This window comes from Ceratotherium simum, chromosome 4, assembly GCF_057802395.1.
Source record: "Ceratotherium simum simum isolate JZ-2026a chromosome 4, ASM5780239v1, whole genome shotgun sequence".
Classification (NCBI taxonomy): Eukaryota; Metazoa; Chordata; class Mammalia; order Perissodactyla; family Rhinocerotidae; genus Ceratotherium; species Ceratotherium simum.
The window spans coordinates 90,476,872-90,494,174 of record NC_141903.1 but is presented as its reverse complement, the minus strand read 5'-3'; the positions used below and the strand labels follow the sequence as shown (position 1 = coordinate 90,494,174).

The window sequence follows — 17,303 nt, the reverse complement described above, 5'->3', positions numbered from 1 at the left end:
CATTTTGCCACACTTGCCTTTGCTGTTTCTCTACAAACATGTGCATATGCACACATTATACGTGTGGTGGCTGTGAAAATGTGCCACTCGGATCTACTACGAGGAGCATAATTAACTGATGGCTCCAACTGCTGCCCTTCTAGATCTACCACCACGTTCTCTGAAGGCCCAGCTTCTTGTGGACTGTTCCCAGCTAATGACTGAGCACAGCAGAAGTACCAACGTAGGCCTATTCCTGCAAGACACGGGACGCAGGCGACTTTGGCTTGAGGACTCCCCATAAGCTTGGCTGAACCGTTCTGGAACTGTGTAGTCTGATACTCTTCCTACTGGATCCTCCTTCCTTCCCTTTCTCCTTCACAGGTGACAGACCTGCCCTGTGGTCTGAATACTCTCTCCCACACCTCTCTTTTTTCCTGTATTCTTCACAGGCATTTCCTCCAATAAATCTTCTACACATATAACCCTACCTTGGCATTTACTGCTCAAAGGACACAAACTAACACCATGTGTGTATGTGTGGGCGGGTGGGTGGGAGTTGGAGCATGAGAGCAAGTTGCAGACACCACGACACTTCAATCCTAAATACTTTAGCATGTATTTCCTAAGAATAAGGACATTCTCCTACACAACCCATTACAACGATCACATTCAGGAAAATTTAAGTTGACACAATACTTCTATCTAATACATATAATCCATATTCAAATTTCTGATTTTCCCAATGATGTCCTTTGTAACTTTTTCTTTTTGGATCCAGGATGGAGCCAAAGATCATATATTACCTTTAATTTTCTTGTCTCTTTAGAATCCTTTAATCTAGAACAGTTCCCAGCTTTTTTCCCTCCAATCATTCATTTTCCTTACATTAAAATTTTTTTTCAATTTCTGACAAGTGCGGGCCAGTTGTTTTGCCAAATGTCTTCCAATTTAGATTTGTCTGTTTTCTCATTATTATCTTTGGGACCAACATTTCTGCCAGGAATAACGTAGGTAATGTTGTGTCCTTCTTGATAACGTGTATCACATCAGGAACCCATGGTGGCAATTCATCCCATTTTGGGGATGTGAATTTTGATCACTTAATTAAGATATCACTTTTAGTAATTTTAAGATTAGAAGAACTAATATGGGTACTCATTCAACATAAAGTCAATCTGGAGATTACAAGACAAATGGGTACCAGCTAAAGAGAGCATAACTGACTCCAGTAGCAAAAACTTATTATAAATCCATTTTCAAAATTTATTTGAGGAGCTTTATATTAACTGTTGGGAGACAATTCTTCATGGGTCTCTCACATTTCTGCATGTTTTGTTAGGAGAGGCATTAACTGCCTTTGTTATGGACTATCTTTTCAAAGATGTTTGCACAGTGAACAGCTTAGAAAGACAGAATCAATGTCTCCCTCCACAGCAAAAGGTACGTTTGCTTACAAGCCTGGAACTTGATGCCTCCTTCCAGAGCAAACAGCAGGTCTGCTTACTGCCCATTATAAAACATCTGCATTCTCTAAGCACAGGGTTCCACTGCATGTGCAGCTGTCACCCGGCTCCCTTCATGTCACCCTGTGGGAATCAGGGCTTGGGGAACCAGCTCAATGAAATGCTGATACTCTGGCTACTGCTATTTCTGTGACTAATAAAGTCCTTTGTCTCTGACTCAGGAGTCTTGTGCCTTTTGCCACAATCCATAAAACTATGGCAGGCTCACCTGTTAGCTTGAGAATAAGGTAGAATCTCAGGCCCCACACAGTTCTCAACACTAACTTTCATATTTCCTACAGAAAAGCAAACTTGTCTTCCCTTTTACTATGCAATATCTAAGATCACATCTCAATATTAAATTTGAACTTCCTTTCACCATAATTTACTTTATATGAACGTACCAAATAAAAGGTTATAGTTAACTAAATCTGATACATTCTACTTTTTTAAAAAGCATGCTGTTTTATCTTCACTTTACTTTGGCAATATTTTTTACCTCTACACCAGCAGAGGCATCAAATACAGCCACTGCACCATCCAACACTCTTAGACAGCGTTCAACCTCCAAGGTAAAATCCACGTGACCTAAGAAAAAGATGAGAAATATAACCCTTAAACTCTTCAAAAAACCAAACAGGGGCCAGCCCAGTGGTGTAGTGGTTAAGTTCACATGTTCCGCTTCAGCGGCCTGGGGTTCACAGGTTTGGATCCTGGGCGCAGACCTACACACCGCTCATCAGGCCATGGTGTGGCAGCATCCCACATGCAAAATAGAGGAAGACTGGCACAGATGTTAGCTCAGGGACAATCTTCCTCAGCAAAACAAACAAACTAAAAGAACAACCATATGATTCAGCAATCCCACTTTTGGGTATATATCCAAAAAGCTTTGAAAGGAGGGTCTTGAAGAGATATTTGCACACCTATGTTCACAGCAGCACTATTCATAATAGCTAAGAAGTGGAAGCAACACAAATGTCCATGGATGGATGAATGGTATATACACAAAATTTTGTATATATACAAAAGGCATTACATACATACAATGAAATACTATGTATGTAACATCTTTTGTGTGTGTGTGTGTATATATATATAAAGCCTTAAAAAGGAAGGAAATCCTGCCACAAGCTACAACATGGATGAACCCTGAAAGACTTAATGCTAAGTGAAATAAGCCAGTCACAAAAGGACAAATATTGTATGACTCTACTTATGTGAGGTATCTAAAATATTCAATCTCACTGATATAGAGAGTAGAATGTAGTAACCAGGGGTGCGGGGAGGGGCAAAGAAGAATAACTATTTAACGGGTATAGAGTTTCAGTTCTGCAAGATAAATAAGTTCTGGAGATCTGTTCCACAACAATGTAAATATACTTAACACTACTGAACTATACACTTAAAAATGGTTAAGATGGTAAATGTTATATGTTTTTTACCACAATTTTAAAAAAACACACATACACAAACAAAAACCTCAAATGATGCAGCATCTCTGCATTGCTGGAACAGCACCATACCTGGTGTATCAATTAGATTGACTCTATACCCCTTCCAATCAAATGTAACAGCAGCTGATTGAATAGTAATGCCTCTCTCTCGCTCTTGAGCCATGAAATCTGTCACCGTGTCTCCATCATCAACATCTAACCAGGAAAAAGATGACACAGTTAGGCTTAACAGCAAGTGTACTTTATTGGTATTTAATATCTACCTGACAGTTTTATCTGCTTTAAGAAAAACTGTTCATAAAATATTTGGTTTAATATTTAGACCCCTTAATCTTTCTCTAAATAAATCTTTGTTCTGGAAAAAGTTTTTTCAGGAAGATTAATAATTTTTCCATAATAATAATTTTTCTGTAACAACTAAGATTAAAATGTTTAAATATTTTGGTTTTACTGAACATACACTTCTTTCATTTTTTTCCTAGTTTAACTTTCATTACCCCTTCTTATCTGATATTCCTCAACCCTGATCCCTTGACAGGAGGCAGAGTAGTGCAACCAAAGAGCACAGACAGATCTAGATTTAAATCCCAACTTTACCACTAACCGCTCTATGATCTTGAGAAAGTTACTTAATCTAGTTTGTAAAATAAGGGTAATAAAGCCAACCTTGCTGGGTTGTTAAAAATTGGGTTTATATACATAAGTATTTATATATATAAAATACTTAGCTCAGTAAATGATAAGTAAATGGTAGCTACATGGAAAAAGGTAGAGAAAAAATTCCTCCAAAGTTAAATTATCCTTTACAAACCTTTCTCATTACTAAATTTTCAAAAAAGAAGGAATTTATTTGAACAAAAGCAAATAAAGTCTTGGTAGAACTTCTACAGTATAAAGTCACGAATAAAGTTCATCCTGACTACAAAAAAGGTCACTCAAATTACTCTGTGGTAAAATTCTTAAATTATGCATTTTATTCTGATTAAATTTATAGAGTAAAAGAAATTAAAAGGAACTGATCTTGACCATTCAAACTTCAAGAACACAAGTTATCACAGCTTTACACTACCACTCTTATGTCAGCATTAAATCTCTAAAATGCTGGCTAGTTTCCCCACAGCATGTACGTGTGTGTGTCTGTATAAAAATACAGACACACATGCACCAACAGAGGGAGAAATAGCAAGAAAAACATATCTGTCAGCAGCTCCAAATATCTATGTTAAAGAATTGTATTTGTGTTGCCAGATATTCACAACATAACTAACCAAGAAAACCAACATCATTAAAGGAGACAAAGACCAAATAACTAAAAGTTCTAAATGAGGCATTAAGTTTTTAAAACACTCATATGATAATAACAAGAGTTTTGACAATGATAAAGATCTTTATTTATTTCCTATTATCTCTTTATGATTACTAACATGACTAATAAAATCAACCTTGGGTCAACAAGTTCTGCCACAATTTGGACAGTTTCTAGGCCTCTGGTCTGAACCAGAAAAGAACTTCAAAAGAAATCTTGTATATATGCACAATGGAATATTATTCAGCCTTAAAAAAAAAAAGGAAATTCTGACACGTGCCACAACATGGATGTACCTTGAGGACATTACGCTAAGTGCGTAATTTTTTTGTCTCTCAAAAAGACAAACACTGTATGATTCCACTTATATGAGATATCTACAGTAGTCAAATTCATGGAAAGAGAAAGTAGAATGGTGGTCTCCAGGGGCTAGGCAGAGGGGTAAATAGGGAGTTTGTTTAATGGGTATAGATTGGGCTTTGCAAGATGAAAAAGTTCCTGGAGATTGGCTGCAAACAGTGTGAATATACTTAACTCTACTGAAGTGTACACTCAGAAATGGTTAAGAGGGTAAATTTTATGTTACACGTTTTTTACCATAATTAAAAAAAGGTAACTCGCAAGTTGCCTGGGCCCACCTCATCTAGACCCTCACTTCAGGGATAAAACTGGGGATGTGAAGGAAGGATTCTTGTCAGATTCATGACACAAGAAAGGAAACAATGTTCCACGTTTTGCTGTCTTACATCCCCATTTACATAATAGTAATTCTATGAGAAATCCATGTGCTTATACATTTAGGAAACTATCATCATAAAGATTCTAACCCCAGGTGTTCTTTTCCTCTATAAACACTATGTTAATTTTAGTTTAACATTTATAAATGTTACGTTAATGTTTATTGGAATTGTTAAGTCTGCCGATTCCAATGGTCTAGAGGAATGGTTCTCAATAGAGTGTGGAGCTTTTGAAAAAGATATTCATTTCCACTTTGAGTATTACGGATCTGATGACCTCCACCTCAAATTTCAAAACAAACTGTTTTATCAGAGATAAAGGCACTTCATAATGATAAAAGGGTTGATTCGTCAAAGAAACATAACAGTCATAAATGTGTATGAGTCAAATACAGAATTTCGAAATACATGATGCAAAAATACAGACATCTAGGCCATACCACAGACTTACTGAATCTTAATTTCCAGAGTGGAGCTGGGGTATCGTTATTTAAAAAACAAACAAAACAACAACAAAAGAAAGCTACATGGGGATTCAAATTTGCATGCTTGATCAAGAACCATAGTTTTTGACATGTTACAATTAAAAAATAAATTCAAAACTTAGGTAAAGGGCCGGCCCCGTGGCTTAGCGGTTAAGTGCGCGCGCTCCGCTGCTGGTGGCCCGGGTTCGGTCCCGGGCGCGCACCGACACACCGCTTCTCCGGCCATGCTGAGGCCGCGTCCCACATACAGCAACTAGAAGGATGTGCAGCTATGACATACAACTATCTACTGGGGCTTTGGGGGAAAAAATAAATAAATAAATAAATAAATTACAAAACTTAGGTAAAGACTACTACTACTGTGGGTTAAGGGTTAACAAAATCCTTTCTTCTTCTGCATGAGAATTTGACCTCTGGTTAACTTCCCAGTTCTTTTCTTCCAGAAACCAGAAAACAGAAGGATGTCAACCATGTTGCTAGGCAACATATCTTACAGAAAAAATAATTTCTGATCGGTAAGCTACATCTGAACTGGGAAGAACTATAAATGAATTATAAATACCTGATGGAGACACAGAGCTTTAGGCTTCCCTGAGTAGGGTATGGCACGTCCCTTGTGGGAAACCTGGAAGACAGCCGACGGAGCTGTAACAAAAGATATTCATTCCTATAGGGCATGAGTCTTCTAAGCCAAGGTGGCTCCTGTGAACCTTGTTATCTTGCGACTAAGCTATCACTTTTAGGATGCCAAGGAAGATAGTTCCCAGATAGCTATGTGGACTGCTGTAAGAATTCCTGTAGGAAGAAACACCTAGTGCTGGTCTGTTGGTAAGCTATGGTTCCTGTTCTTAGCCTTCTGAGTAGACCAGTGCCGACTGTGGCCCAAGATAGTCTTGCGAGTCTGAATGTTTAGTTGAACCTAAGAAGACCCTTTGGTGAGTGTTGCAACTACGTTATCTTTATGCTGTGGTGTAGACATCAAGGCCTGCATGCCATACTCAACATCTCTAGGTTGACTTCCCAATCAAAATATTTTCCAATGATATTTTTGCTAATGGGGGGGGGGGGTAGAGAGGAGGAATCCATTCTAACCTCCCAGTGATCTCGTGTATCCAGAATAGTACAATATTCTTTCTGTGGTGGTAGTTTTGCCTGCATCAATATGAGCCATAATTCCAATATTACGGATTCTGTTTAAAAGGAGGAAAAAAAAAAGACATATATTATAAGATGGACATTACTAAAACTGTAAAACCAAAATATCAAATTTCACAACTGCTTAGTACTTCAATAATTTATATAAAGTTGTAAAAACTAGAAAAATGGAAAACATAAGCCTACCACATTACTCTGACAAAATAGCTATGTAACAAAAGAGCTAACTACAATCTTATAAATATCTTATATTTATTTCTATGAAAAGTGTGCTGTTGCTACGTTAAAAATTTTTAGCATTGGGGCCGGCCCAGTGGCGCAAGCGGTTAAGTGTGCATGCTCCGCTGCAGTGGCCCGGGGTTCACCGGTTCGGACCCCGGGCGTGCACCGACGCACTGCTTGGCAAGCCATGCCGTGGAGGTGTCCCATATAAAGTAGAGGAAGATGGGCACAGATGTTAGCCCAGAGCCAGTCTTCCTCAGCAAAAAGAGGAGGATTGGCAGATTGTTAGCTCAGGGCAGATCTTCCTCACCAAAAAAAAAAAAAAAAAAAAAAATTTAGCATTGAATTGAACAAGGGAAATAGCTTTTAATATACATACCAATGTCTATTTATAATGAACTAGGGCAGACAGTCACACAAATTAGAGCATGCATTAACAATGCTGAATTAAGCCCGTGAAAGAAACCCATAACTTTTGATGGCAGCCTATGGAAAAGGCAATATCAATGACTGTACTTACTTAGCTATAGGAGGATTGATGATGGAACGAAGGGATTTGATATCATTTCCTATTAAACCTAGTTGAAAGAGGGTTAAAATTGAACTGTTAAATTTAAGAAATTTTCATTTAATTTACAAAGGAAACAAAATAATTTTGAGCAAATATTGTAATTCCAATTAAAGTAAAATCCAAGCTAAATAAAACTCTCGTTTACCTAAAATTTTCCTGTAGTCTCTAAAGAAAAGGCTATGGATGACAATAAAACAAAGTAAAGTTTTTAAATATCAACTTCTAGATGACATACTTAGAAAAACATAGATTTACCCCAATCTCTGCCACCTGCTACAATTCTATAGTAAATAGAATTGTAGAATTAGAATTAATGTTCCTAACAGTAAACTGAAGGCACTAGGAGATCTTGAACCAAAGAAAAATATAAAATGCATAGTCCCGTAACATGCCTTTTCCAGGTTTGAAGAGCTAAGAGTGATCCTCATATCAGCTGATACTGAATTTTTGTACAATTTGGAACCTACCTTCCCTTAGCAATCCCCAGGACACAATACCTTTAAAGATAGCCTGGGAGATATCACTGAACAGAACTATAATACTCTAACACTTATAAAAGGCCAAGTAGTATTTCTGGAATAAAAACAGTCCATAATGACTTACTCCATGCTTACCATCAATTTTATTAATATTAACAAAGCACAATGGAGTTACATTTATAAATTTAATCTATACCTTCCTGCTATTGAAACCAGTTCTCCCAAATTTCTATAACAAATTAAGAAGAGTTCTATTATATTTTGAAAATCTCATGGAGGTTTGAAGATTGAAAAACAATCTGTACTGCTACAGTTAAATCTGCAGGGACAAAATATAGAAACCCAGATATCCACCAATAATGCAGGCCATTAACTTCACATGCCCTTACAAGTGACAGCCAGTCAGCATTTTTACTCCATTATTCCCACATGACAAAGATGGTAATGAGGGGCCGGCCCAGTGGCGCAAGCTGTTAAGTGCACGCATTCCTCTGCGGTGACCCGTGGTTCGCCGGTTCAGATCCCAGGCGCGCACCAACGCACCACTTGTTAAGCCATGCTGTGGCAGCATCCCATGTAAAGTAGTGGAAGACGGGCACGGATGTTAGCCCAGGGCCAGTCTTCCTCAGCAAAAAAAAAAAAAAAAAAAAGAGGAGGATTGGCACTGGATGTTAGCTCAGGGCTGGTCCTCCTCACAAAAAAATAAATAAATAAAGTGCAAAAAAAAAAAAAGATGGTAATGAGAACAGTAACAGGATGAAAGCAGATTTATCGAGTCTCCCCATGCTTGCTAACTTCAAACACAAGGACATTCAGAATTAGTCAGTTCCTCGGCCTTCCAGCTTTTAACAGCCATATCACCTAACATAAACTATCCAAGATAAATATTTAACCAAACTACTCTTAAGAACCTTCAAAATAAATTATTCTGGTAAACCTCTATTGACAAAAAACAGTTTTCTTTTGTATAAAAACCATAAATGGGCTAGAAAATCAAGATATTACAGCAAGAGAACTCTACAAGTAGACTCACATGCTAAACTTCTGGAGCCAGCCACTGAAGCCACCAACCCTTCCCTTTGCTCTGCTTATTAGGATGGCCAGCAGATGAGGAGCATAAGTCTACTGACAGTCCCTCCTGACACCTATCATAATAGTCCCAACTCCTAATAATCTCAATAGCCAAGAAGTAAAAAGGAGCCACTGTTTTCAAAATGACTGGAGACCCCTAATAAGGGATATGCTTGCAAACAAGACAGAGAGAGAGAGATGAGGGAAGAAAAGAGGCAAGGAGGAAGGGAAGGGTGGGGGGAAGGGGGAGACTGAGGAGGAAGAGGAAGATAGAGGGAGAGACAGAGCGGGGAGGAGAGACAGAGGGAGGGGAAGGGAGGAGGGTAGAGGGGGAGGGAGAAGAAAGCAAGGAAGCAAACAGTTTAAGAAAAATGAGAAAAATCTAACATTCGTACCTGGTAGGGAACTGTAATTTCTTCCAAGAGGCAGATGTGGCTTTAATCTTTTTAAACTTGCTCTTATTTTACAGCAACACATATTCTAGTGAGAAGAAAAAGAAACTTGACATTAATTTTATTTTAGCATGATTTATTACAGTACTTTTAACATCATAACTATGCTTTGTCAGAAGATAAACTACTTTGAATCTCCTTAAAGTAGTCCCAACTTATTAACTCCAATTCTTTTCAAGAGTGACAACCCCAAAATACGTTCAGGAAGGAAGGATAAAATTAATACAGATTTGCCATTTTGAGCTGACCTCCGACGACAGTTCCCCCAGCCCCGCAGCACAAGCTTCCTGGGGAACTTGTCTGCAAGACAGACTCCCAGGCTCCCTCCAGACAAGAGGATCAGAAACTGCGGGATGGGGCCCAACGATTTGTGTTTTAACAAGCCCTGCTGGGGATTCTGACAGCTATCACTGAGAACCCCGACCCTCAAGTTTCCAGAGAGTCAGAGAGGTTAAATATGGTCTCTCATCCTGGATGCTCCTTGGTTCTCCTCCATTGCTGCTAAGAGCTGGTGGGGGTCATGAACTCTAAAACCATTAGCTGTTTTCAGGATTTATAACAGTAGCTACACATTAGAATCACCTGGAAAGCTTTTTAAAAACACTGTCGGGGGAGAAGTTAGGGGAACCAGGGACTGGCAGTTTTAAAAGTTCCCCAGGTATCTTCTCCTAATGTTCCCACATAGAGGCTGAATATTCTCCATCCCAATTTATCCCCAGACCACTAGATACACATTTAATGGCTGCCAATATATTTGGAACTGTTATGGTTAGTGTATGCAATGATCTGGGGTTGCCACAGTCGCCTTTTATGATATCATGGAATGCATGCCTGTGCCGTCCATATGATTTCTACATTAGTTACCAAGTTTCTGGCATTAAAACACTATTCTCCTAAGAAAATATTTCCACTGCATCATGACCAGGGTAAAATAGTATCTACCTGTCACAGGGTGTGTAGTCTGAAAGCATCAGCAATGAAAACACTAAGAAAAACTATGTAACTCCTTGGGCCACTAACAGCCCCAAAATGGAACACAGAAATAGATGTTCTTCAAAATGCTGCACAGGTGACTTTAAAGTAGCAAAATGAATTTACAGACTAATGATAAAGCATGCTTCTTCTCGGTTATAGGATCTCTCATACTCCCTGTTAAGAAACTGCTGAAGGGCCGGCCCCGTGGCTTAGCAGTTAAGTGTGCGTGCTCTGCTGCTGGCGGCCCGGGTTCGGATCCCGGGCACGCACCGACACACCGCTTCTCTGGCCATGCTGAGGCCGCGTCCCACATACAGCAACTTGAGGGATGTGCAGCTATGACATACAGCTATCTATTGGGGCTTTGGGGGAAAAAATAAATAAATAAAATTAAAAAAAAAACTGCTGAAGATAAAGATATACTAGTATATGAGACATACTCGGTCTCTTGGGAAGTAAAGTAACTGAAATTGTTGAAGTACACTTAATTTTACAAGAAAAGCTTACATTAATGTTCAAGCTGGATATTTTCTTATGATTCACTGCAAATATCCTTGAGTTGGACAGCATCTTGGCCCTGTGAACTGTTATTCTCTGAAAAAGAAATATACAAAATTATAAAACTAAGTTTATGTAGTACATGTCAGTGAGACATATCTAAGTAAGGCATATGTAATATATATGGTAAAAATGTATTACTTTTAAAAAGTGGGAACAGAGGGCCGGCCCAGTGGCATAGCAGTTAAGTTTGTAGGCTCTGCTTCGGCGGCCAGGGGGTTCGCAGGGTTGGATCCCAGGCACGGACCAACGCATCATTTGTCAAGCCATGCTGTGGCAGCGTCCCATGTAAAGTAGAGGCAGACGGGCACAGATGTTAGCCCAGGGCCAATCTTCCTCAGCAAAAAGAGGAGGATTGGCAATAGATGTTAGCTCAGGGCTAATCTTCCTCACCAAAAAAAAATAAGTAGGAACAATATTTTTAGCTATCAAAAACTCAACACATCATTCAGAAAATGATAATTCTGACTAAACATGAGAAATATGGTTCTCAAGCTTAAAATGTCCCGTACTTTTTCAACACACTTTAATTCTTCAAGAAAGAGATGAAGATATTGTAGAAAAAGATTTACTGAAATTATAAAAATACACCAACCAAAATGCATTTTTATGTAAATGTATAGAATTAAGTATAGAAAGGTAAGCGTCTACATGTTAAACTTGCTCATCTCTCACTGGTAGTTCTCATCAGTAGTATAACTTTTCGGTTTACCTATATATTCATATTTTTCTACCATAAATATGTAAAAATAAAATCATGTAGAAAATACACAAGAGCAAGTCCTCTTCTTCTATAACTATAGAAACCAAGCATCTTTAGTTTAAAAACATTTACTAGAGGCCGACATAGTGGTTAAATTCGCACACTCCGCTTCAGTGGCCTGGAGTTTGCAGGTTCAGATCCTGGGCACAAACCTACACACTGCTTATCAAGCCATGCTGTGGCAGGCGTCCCACATACAAAGTAGAGGAAAATGGGCACGGATGTTAGCCCAGGGCCAATGTACCTCAGCAAAAAGAGGAGGATTGGCAGATGTTAGCTCAGGGCTAATCCTCCTCACCAAAAAAATAAAAATTAAAAAAATAAAAACATTTACTAAATACTATGTTTCAAGTACACTATCAAAGCTATGAGAAATGCATAGAAGCATCTGAGATTGGGGGGGCAGGGAGACAAGTAAACAGGTAAGGTTAAACTATCGTGCATCATGTTATATGAGAAGCCATGTCAAAACTCATTATTTTTCCTCCTAAATCTGCTCGTTTCTGTATCTTAAGACAAAAACGTTCACTACCCTTATTTAGGAAGTCATCAAATTCTTTTGATTTTATTTCCTAAATATTTATCCTGAATCCATTCCCTCTTCTTCATTTCTAATGCCAAATTTCAGGATGTTTGCAAAATCATGCATGTTAGATCTATTCTAAAATAGAACAACGGATTCTAACAACAGAATACAAAAAGCTCACTAATATGGTTTGATTCCACATTGCAACTAACCTTTAAGAAACTACCACTTGTCAAAGCCTGGTAAAGCATTAAGATGGCCCACAATTTTCTGAAAAGACTATTAAAATATTCCTCCCTTTCCCAAACCCAGGCATGTATGAGGCTGGATTTTCTTCACACACTTCAACCAAAAATAAACATATATATAGTAACATAATTAAATACAGAAGCACATACAAGATGCCAGCCATTTTCTATTAAGCCAGACATTAAAGAGACTTGCAAAATTATAAAGCAATATAAAACACTCTTGAAACTAAATTATTTTTGTTTTGGAAAAATACAGGTATTTTTCATGAAACTATACTACTTAACATTAACATTTAATGAATTTATTATTTCTAAATGAATTACTAAAATATTTTAAAGTTTTGCTTTACTTTCTAATATTTGAATATCAATTATAACCCACATAAACAAAATTCTTTGGCATTCTGAATCATTTTTAAGATTCTGAAGGGTTCATACAGACTAAAAATTTTGAAAACTTATTCCAACACTGTGTTTCCCAAAATGAATGCCCATGATTATTTTAGTTTATATACAAAAAAATTATTTACTAAATAAATATTAGAAAAAATAACCGACAAAATCTGTGATTTTGTAGATAGTGTTCCTTAAGAGGAAGTTAAATTTATTTACATAAAAATGTGAATTTAAGGAAAAATATTAAGTAAATAATAGCACAGGTGACATTCAGATATGACCAGTCTTAAAAGATAATACTCAAATCACTTGAGTAATACTGCTTTAATCCATTTTTTACACACATCCTTCAAATAAAGAACCTCATCTCATCACTTCCCTATTTAAAAACCTTTAAAGATTCTTAATACGACAAATCTGTCCCCAACTACCTTCACAGCCTCAGACTCTCCTACTGCCTACTCTCTATCCAGGAGCTCTGGCCAAAATTCCCCAGACACCCCATGCTCTGACACCTTCACATCTTTGCAAGCAACGCTGCCACTGTTGAAAACAGTTCTAGAATCCCCACAACTCCACACCTGGTCAATTTCTAGTCAATCTTCAAGCTCCAGCTTGGAAGCCTTTCCTTATTTCCCAGAAAGTTTTAATACCACCTTCCCTGTGTTTTCATAACACTTGGAACTTACATTTACTTATGACAAATACGATACTTACAAACTCTCTCTACTACTGCGGGCTCCCGAAAAGGAAGGCAGATCTACCAGCAGTGCCTAGCACAATGCCTCAAACATTTGTTTGGACCTATGAAGTCATTTATGGCTCTCCAGTGATTTTCTTCCTCATGGGTCTAGGACTGTTAAGAGAGGTTCGGGGATTCGATCGGAGACGTAAAAGACACTTTCCACTCCAAACAAATGGACCGAAGGTATATTTTATTATATAGAGGATAGTAAAGGCAACAGTCTGCAAACAGATCCAAATAGGTCAAATATTAAGAGGGAAAAAAAACATCAGCCCGACTTGAAAGGGAAAACACCCACATCAGCTGAAGAGAAATGACACAAATCAACCGGAAAGAGAAACACCAGGTTGACCGAAAAGAGAACACATCAAATCAATTACTTCATATCAAATCAATTACTTCATATCAAATCAGTTACTCACAACATCCACGCCCCACTGCCAGGAGAGCCCTGTCAATCGACGCGGCTGGGCAAGGATCACACGTCCTGGGCAAGGTGTCCCTTCCACAGGTGGAACTCTCACTAGGGCTCAGTTTCCAGCAGTTTTTATACCATCAGTAATTTTCAGAGTAAGCAACTACAGAGTTTGCAGAGCAAGCATTTAGTGTTCCCATGCACAAAATGGTTATCAGTGGCGTACGTGCACTGAGCCCCCTGGCTAACGTCCCAGCCCAGTAGTTGTGTACGTGCATTGTTCTCTCTGGTTATCGTCTCAGCCCGGCACAGATGGCCAGTCCATTCCGGGCTACGACGCTCCAAGAGCCTTGAAATGTTACAACTTGCAACTCTCTCCGTGGGAGAAAGGCCAGTTCCCGGGAAAAGGCCAGTTCCCACCACACAGAAAGCAGCCTTGTATTTCTTTTTTGTGCTGGTGGCTGTAGGTCAATGGAGCGGCCAAACATGGCTGTACTCATGTCAAGACAAGGACCTTCAACGACAATGGTTTCCTACTGGTGCTGCCAAGTGAGTTATTCTATAAGGCCCAGAACTTCTCAGGCCTTGGAGAATACATAAGCGCACACTACAAGTTGTAACACCTGATTGTACAAGAAGGGCAGTTATGAGAAAAAACAGGTAAATATCCATTCTACATTATTAGCAACAAGTTACACAACCAGTAAACAAAAAGAATCCAGGAACTATTAAAAAAAAAAATCAGTGGGGGCCGGCCTGGTGGCGCAAGCAGTTAAGTGCGCACACTCCGCTGCGGCGGCCCAGGGTTCGCCGGTTCAGATCCTGGGTGCGCACCGATGCACTGCTTGGCAAGCCATGCTGTGGCGGCGTCCCATATAAAGTGGAGGAAGATGTTCACAGATGTTAGCCCAGGGCCAGTCTTCCTCAGCAAAAAAAAAAAAAAAAAAAAGAGGATTGGCAGATGTTAGCACAGGGCTGATCTCCTCACCAAAAAAAAAAAAAGTCAGTGGACTATCATGTCTGTAAGGCTTACTACACAAAAACAGGAATCATGGGACAACCACAAAATACATTAGTATACAAGCAGAATAGAAGACGACGTTGCTGAGGATCAACTAATGTAGGAAAGGAGATCCTAAAGCATCAACTTAAAAGAGCCCGCATTTGCTGTTGGTATTTGTTGCTGTACTCAGTAACTTCTAAATCAGAAACTTCATTTCAGATGTGTCATATCCAACGTTTTTTAGAACGTATCAGGCCAATATGTTCACTATTGATTAATATCAATCCCTAATATCATCTTTGCTTTTTTTCTCTTCATGTTGAATAGATCACCTGAAGCTATCAATCTAAACACTCATTTTCACTACAAAATTTATTTCTGGCACAAGTTCTAAAACAAGACATTTATCTAAATTTTAAAAGTTAGTTCTAGACTTTAACTTCATCCAAGAAAAAAGTTTGCCAAAATAACTTTTACTTACTAAAAAAAAACGCTCAGTAGTGAAAGAAACTCTTAAATTTAGGTCGATTGGACTAATAAAGCACTTTCCAATTTCTTGTTCATCTAACATTTATTGGAGCAACACAAGGAGTTGTTATTAGAAATATAAAAATGAGTAACACATGAGCCCCACTCAAGAAAAAAGTTAGCTTTAAAAATTCTAGTCTGTCTCTCACATATCACAATAACGAACATTTCATTTCTAATACTTTTTGTAAAGGTCTTACTACTGTATCTGTTCCTCCTCTTTAACGTAAATAAGACCGAGTTTTTAACCACACACAATCAATTTATGAAGTAGCTCTCACATCCTCCTGGCTTATCACTTCTAATCTTATCTATACCAATAATTACCATTTAAAATTTCATCCAGACATAGGAATACATTTTTATGCTTCTGATTGCCAAAAAGCAAAGACTGGCTATCTAGTATACACTTCTGGTAGATGTATATAGGAAGTTAATTTTCTAAAGAGAGCTCTTTGCTGACATTGATCTGTTTAGGCCATGTTTATCCCGAAATCACAGATGAAAGCAAGAACAAATGATAAACAACATAGCCAACCACACTGCCCTCTCTTTTTTACACAAATCAAAATTCGACCACTGCTTAACCTTTAAAACTTCATTTAGGGGTTGCCCGGTGGTGCAAGCAGTTAAGTGCATGCACTCCGATTCGGAGGCCCAGTGTTCGACGGTTCGGATCCCAGGCACACACCGACACACCGCTTGTCAGGCCATGCTGCGGTAGCGTCCCATATAAAGTGGAGTAAGATGGGCACGGATGTTAGCCCAGGGCTGGTCTACCTCAACAACAACAACAAAAAAGGAGGACTGGCATCAGATGTTAGCTCAGGGCTGATCTTCCTCATAACAACAAAAAAAACACTTCATTTATCTTCTATTCCCAATTCAGAAGGAAAAAAGGGCATTAGTGGCTTTGAGAATTATAGATAAAAAACATCCTGAGTTCACAACTGAAGCAAACCTACTAAAAATTTCCCTAAGCTGAAAGAGCTACAACAAGAAACAATAAAGATAAATCTCACAATGTTAAGCAAAAGAAACCAACACAAAAGAGTTTATACTGTATGATTCCAATTATGTAAAGTATAAAAGAGGCAAAACTACTCCATTCTGTCAGAAGTCAGGATAGTGTTTACCGTGGGGAGTGGCAGGGACTGGAAAGGCATGAGGAGACCTTCTGGGGTGCAAGTTAATGCAATTTCTTGATTTGGGCACTGCTTACATGGGTGCCTTTGGGTTTTGAAAACCCATTGAAACGTACATCTAGAGTATGCATTTCTCTGAGTGTATGTTACACTTCAATAAAAACTCTTTTAAAAACTTTCCATAAACTTTTAATTATCATACAAATGCCAAGTGGGCCCTTCGCTTGTGGTGGAAAGATCAGACTGGCCTTTGCAGTCAGAGGACCTGCTGGAGTCCCAAGTCTTCTGCGATCTTCAATAAAGCACTTAGAATCTCCGAGCTGTCTTTCCAGCCATCACATCACAGGACTGGTATGAGAATTCAGGTCATTTATTCAACGAGAATTTATCGTGTGTCCACCAGCGCCTTCTCGGTGATGGGGTTCAGAGTAGGGAACAAAGACAAGCCCAGCACTCGCACTGTCCCTGTGCTAGTCCGTGGAGACGAACAATACACCAAGAAATGAAACACACAGCATCTCCTATGGTGACAGGTGCTACAGAGAAGAACTAAGCAGCAAAGGGGAGTGGGGCGGTTGC

General features: G+C 38.7%; 1 protein-coding gene across 9 annotated transcripts in view; it reads right to left on the bottom strand.

Moving 5' to 3' along the window:
* Nucleotides 1–17,303, bottom strand: part of GFM2 (GTP dependent ribosome recycling factor mitochondrial 2) — a 60,372-nt gene that overhangs the window by 42,193 nt on the left and 876 nt on the right. For 5 of the 9 annotated variants that reach the window (XR_015552044.1, XR_015552043.1, XM_087430166.1 and 2 more), the window contains exons 2-8: nt 11,094–11,223; nt 10,902–10,988; nt 9,363–9,447; nt 7,367–7,424; nt 6,562–6,659; nt 3,011–3,136; nt 1,984–2,072 (exon numbers count right to left, since the gene is read on the bottom strand). Coding sequence is in view for 7 of the 9 variants with exons in the window: in XM_087430166.1 (XP_087286292.1) it covers nt 1,984–2,072; nt 3,011–3,136; nt 6,562–6,659; nt 7,367–7,424; nt 9,363–9,447; nt 10,902–10,988; nt 11,094–11,210 (660 nt within the window). In the remaining 2 variants the exon portion in view is untranslated. Of the gene's footprint in view, nt 1–1,983; nt 2,073–3,010; nt 3,137–6,031; nt 6,115–6,561; nt 6,660–7,366; nt 7,425–9,362; nt 9,448–10,361; nt 10,757–10,901; nt 10,989–11,093; nt 11,224–17,303 lie in introns of those variants that run through there. The other 4 variants (XM_087430164.1, XM_087430169.1, XM_087430167.1 and 1 more) reach the window with 4 other exon arrangements.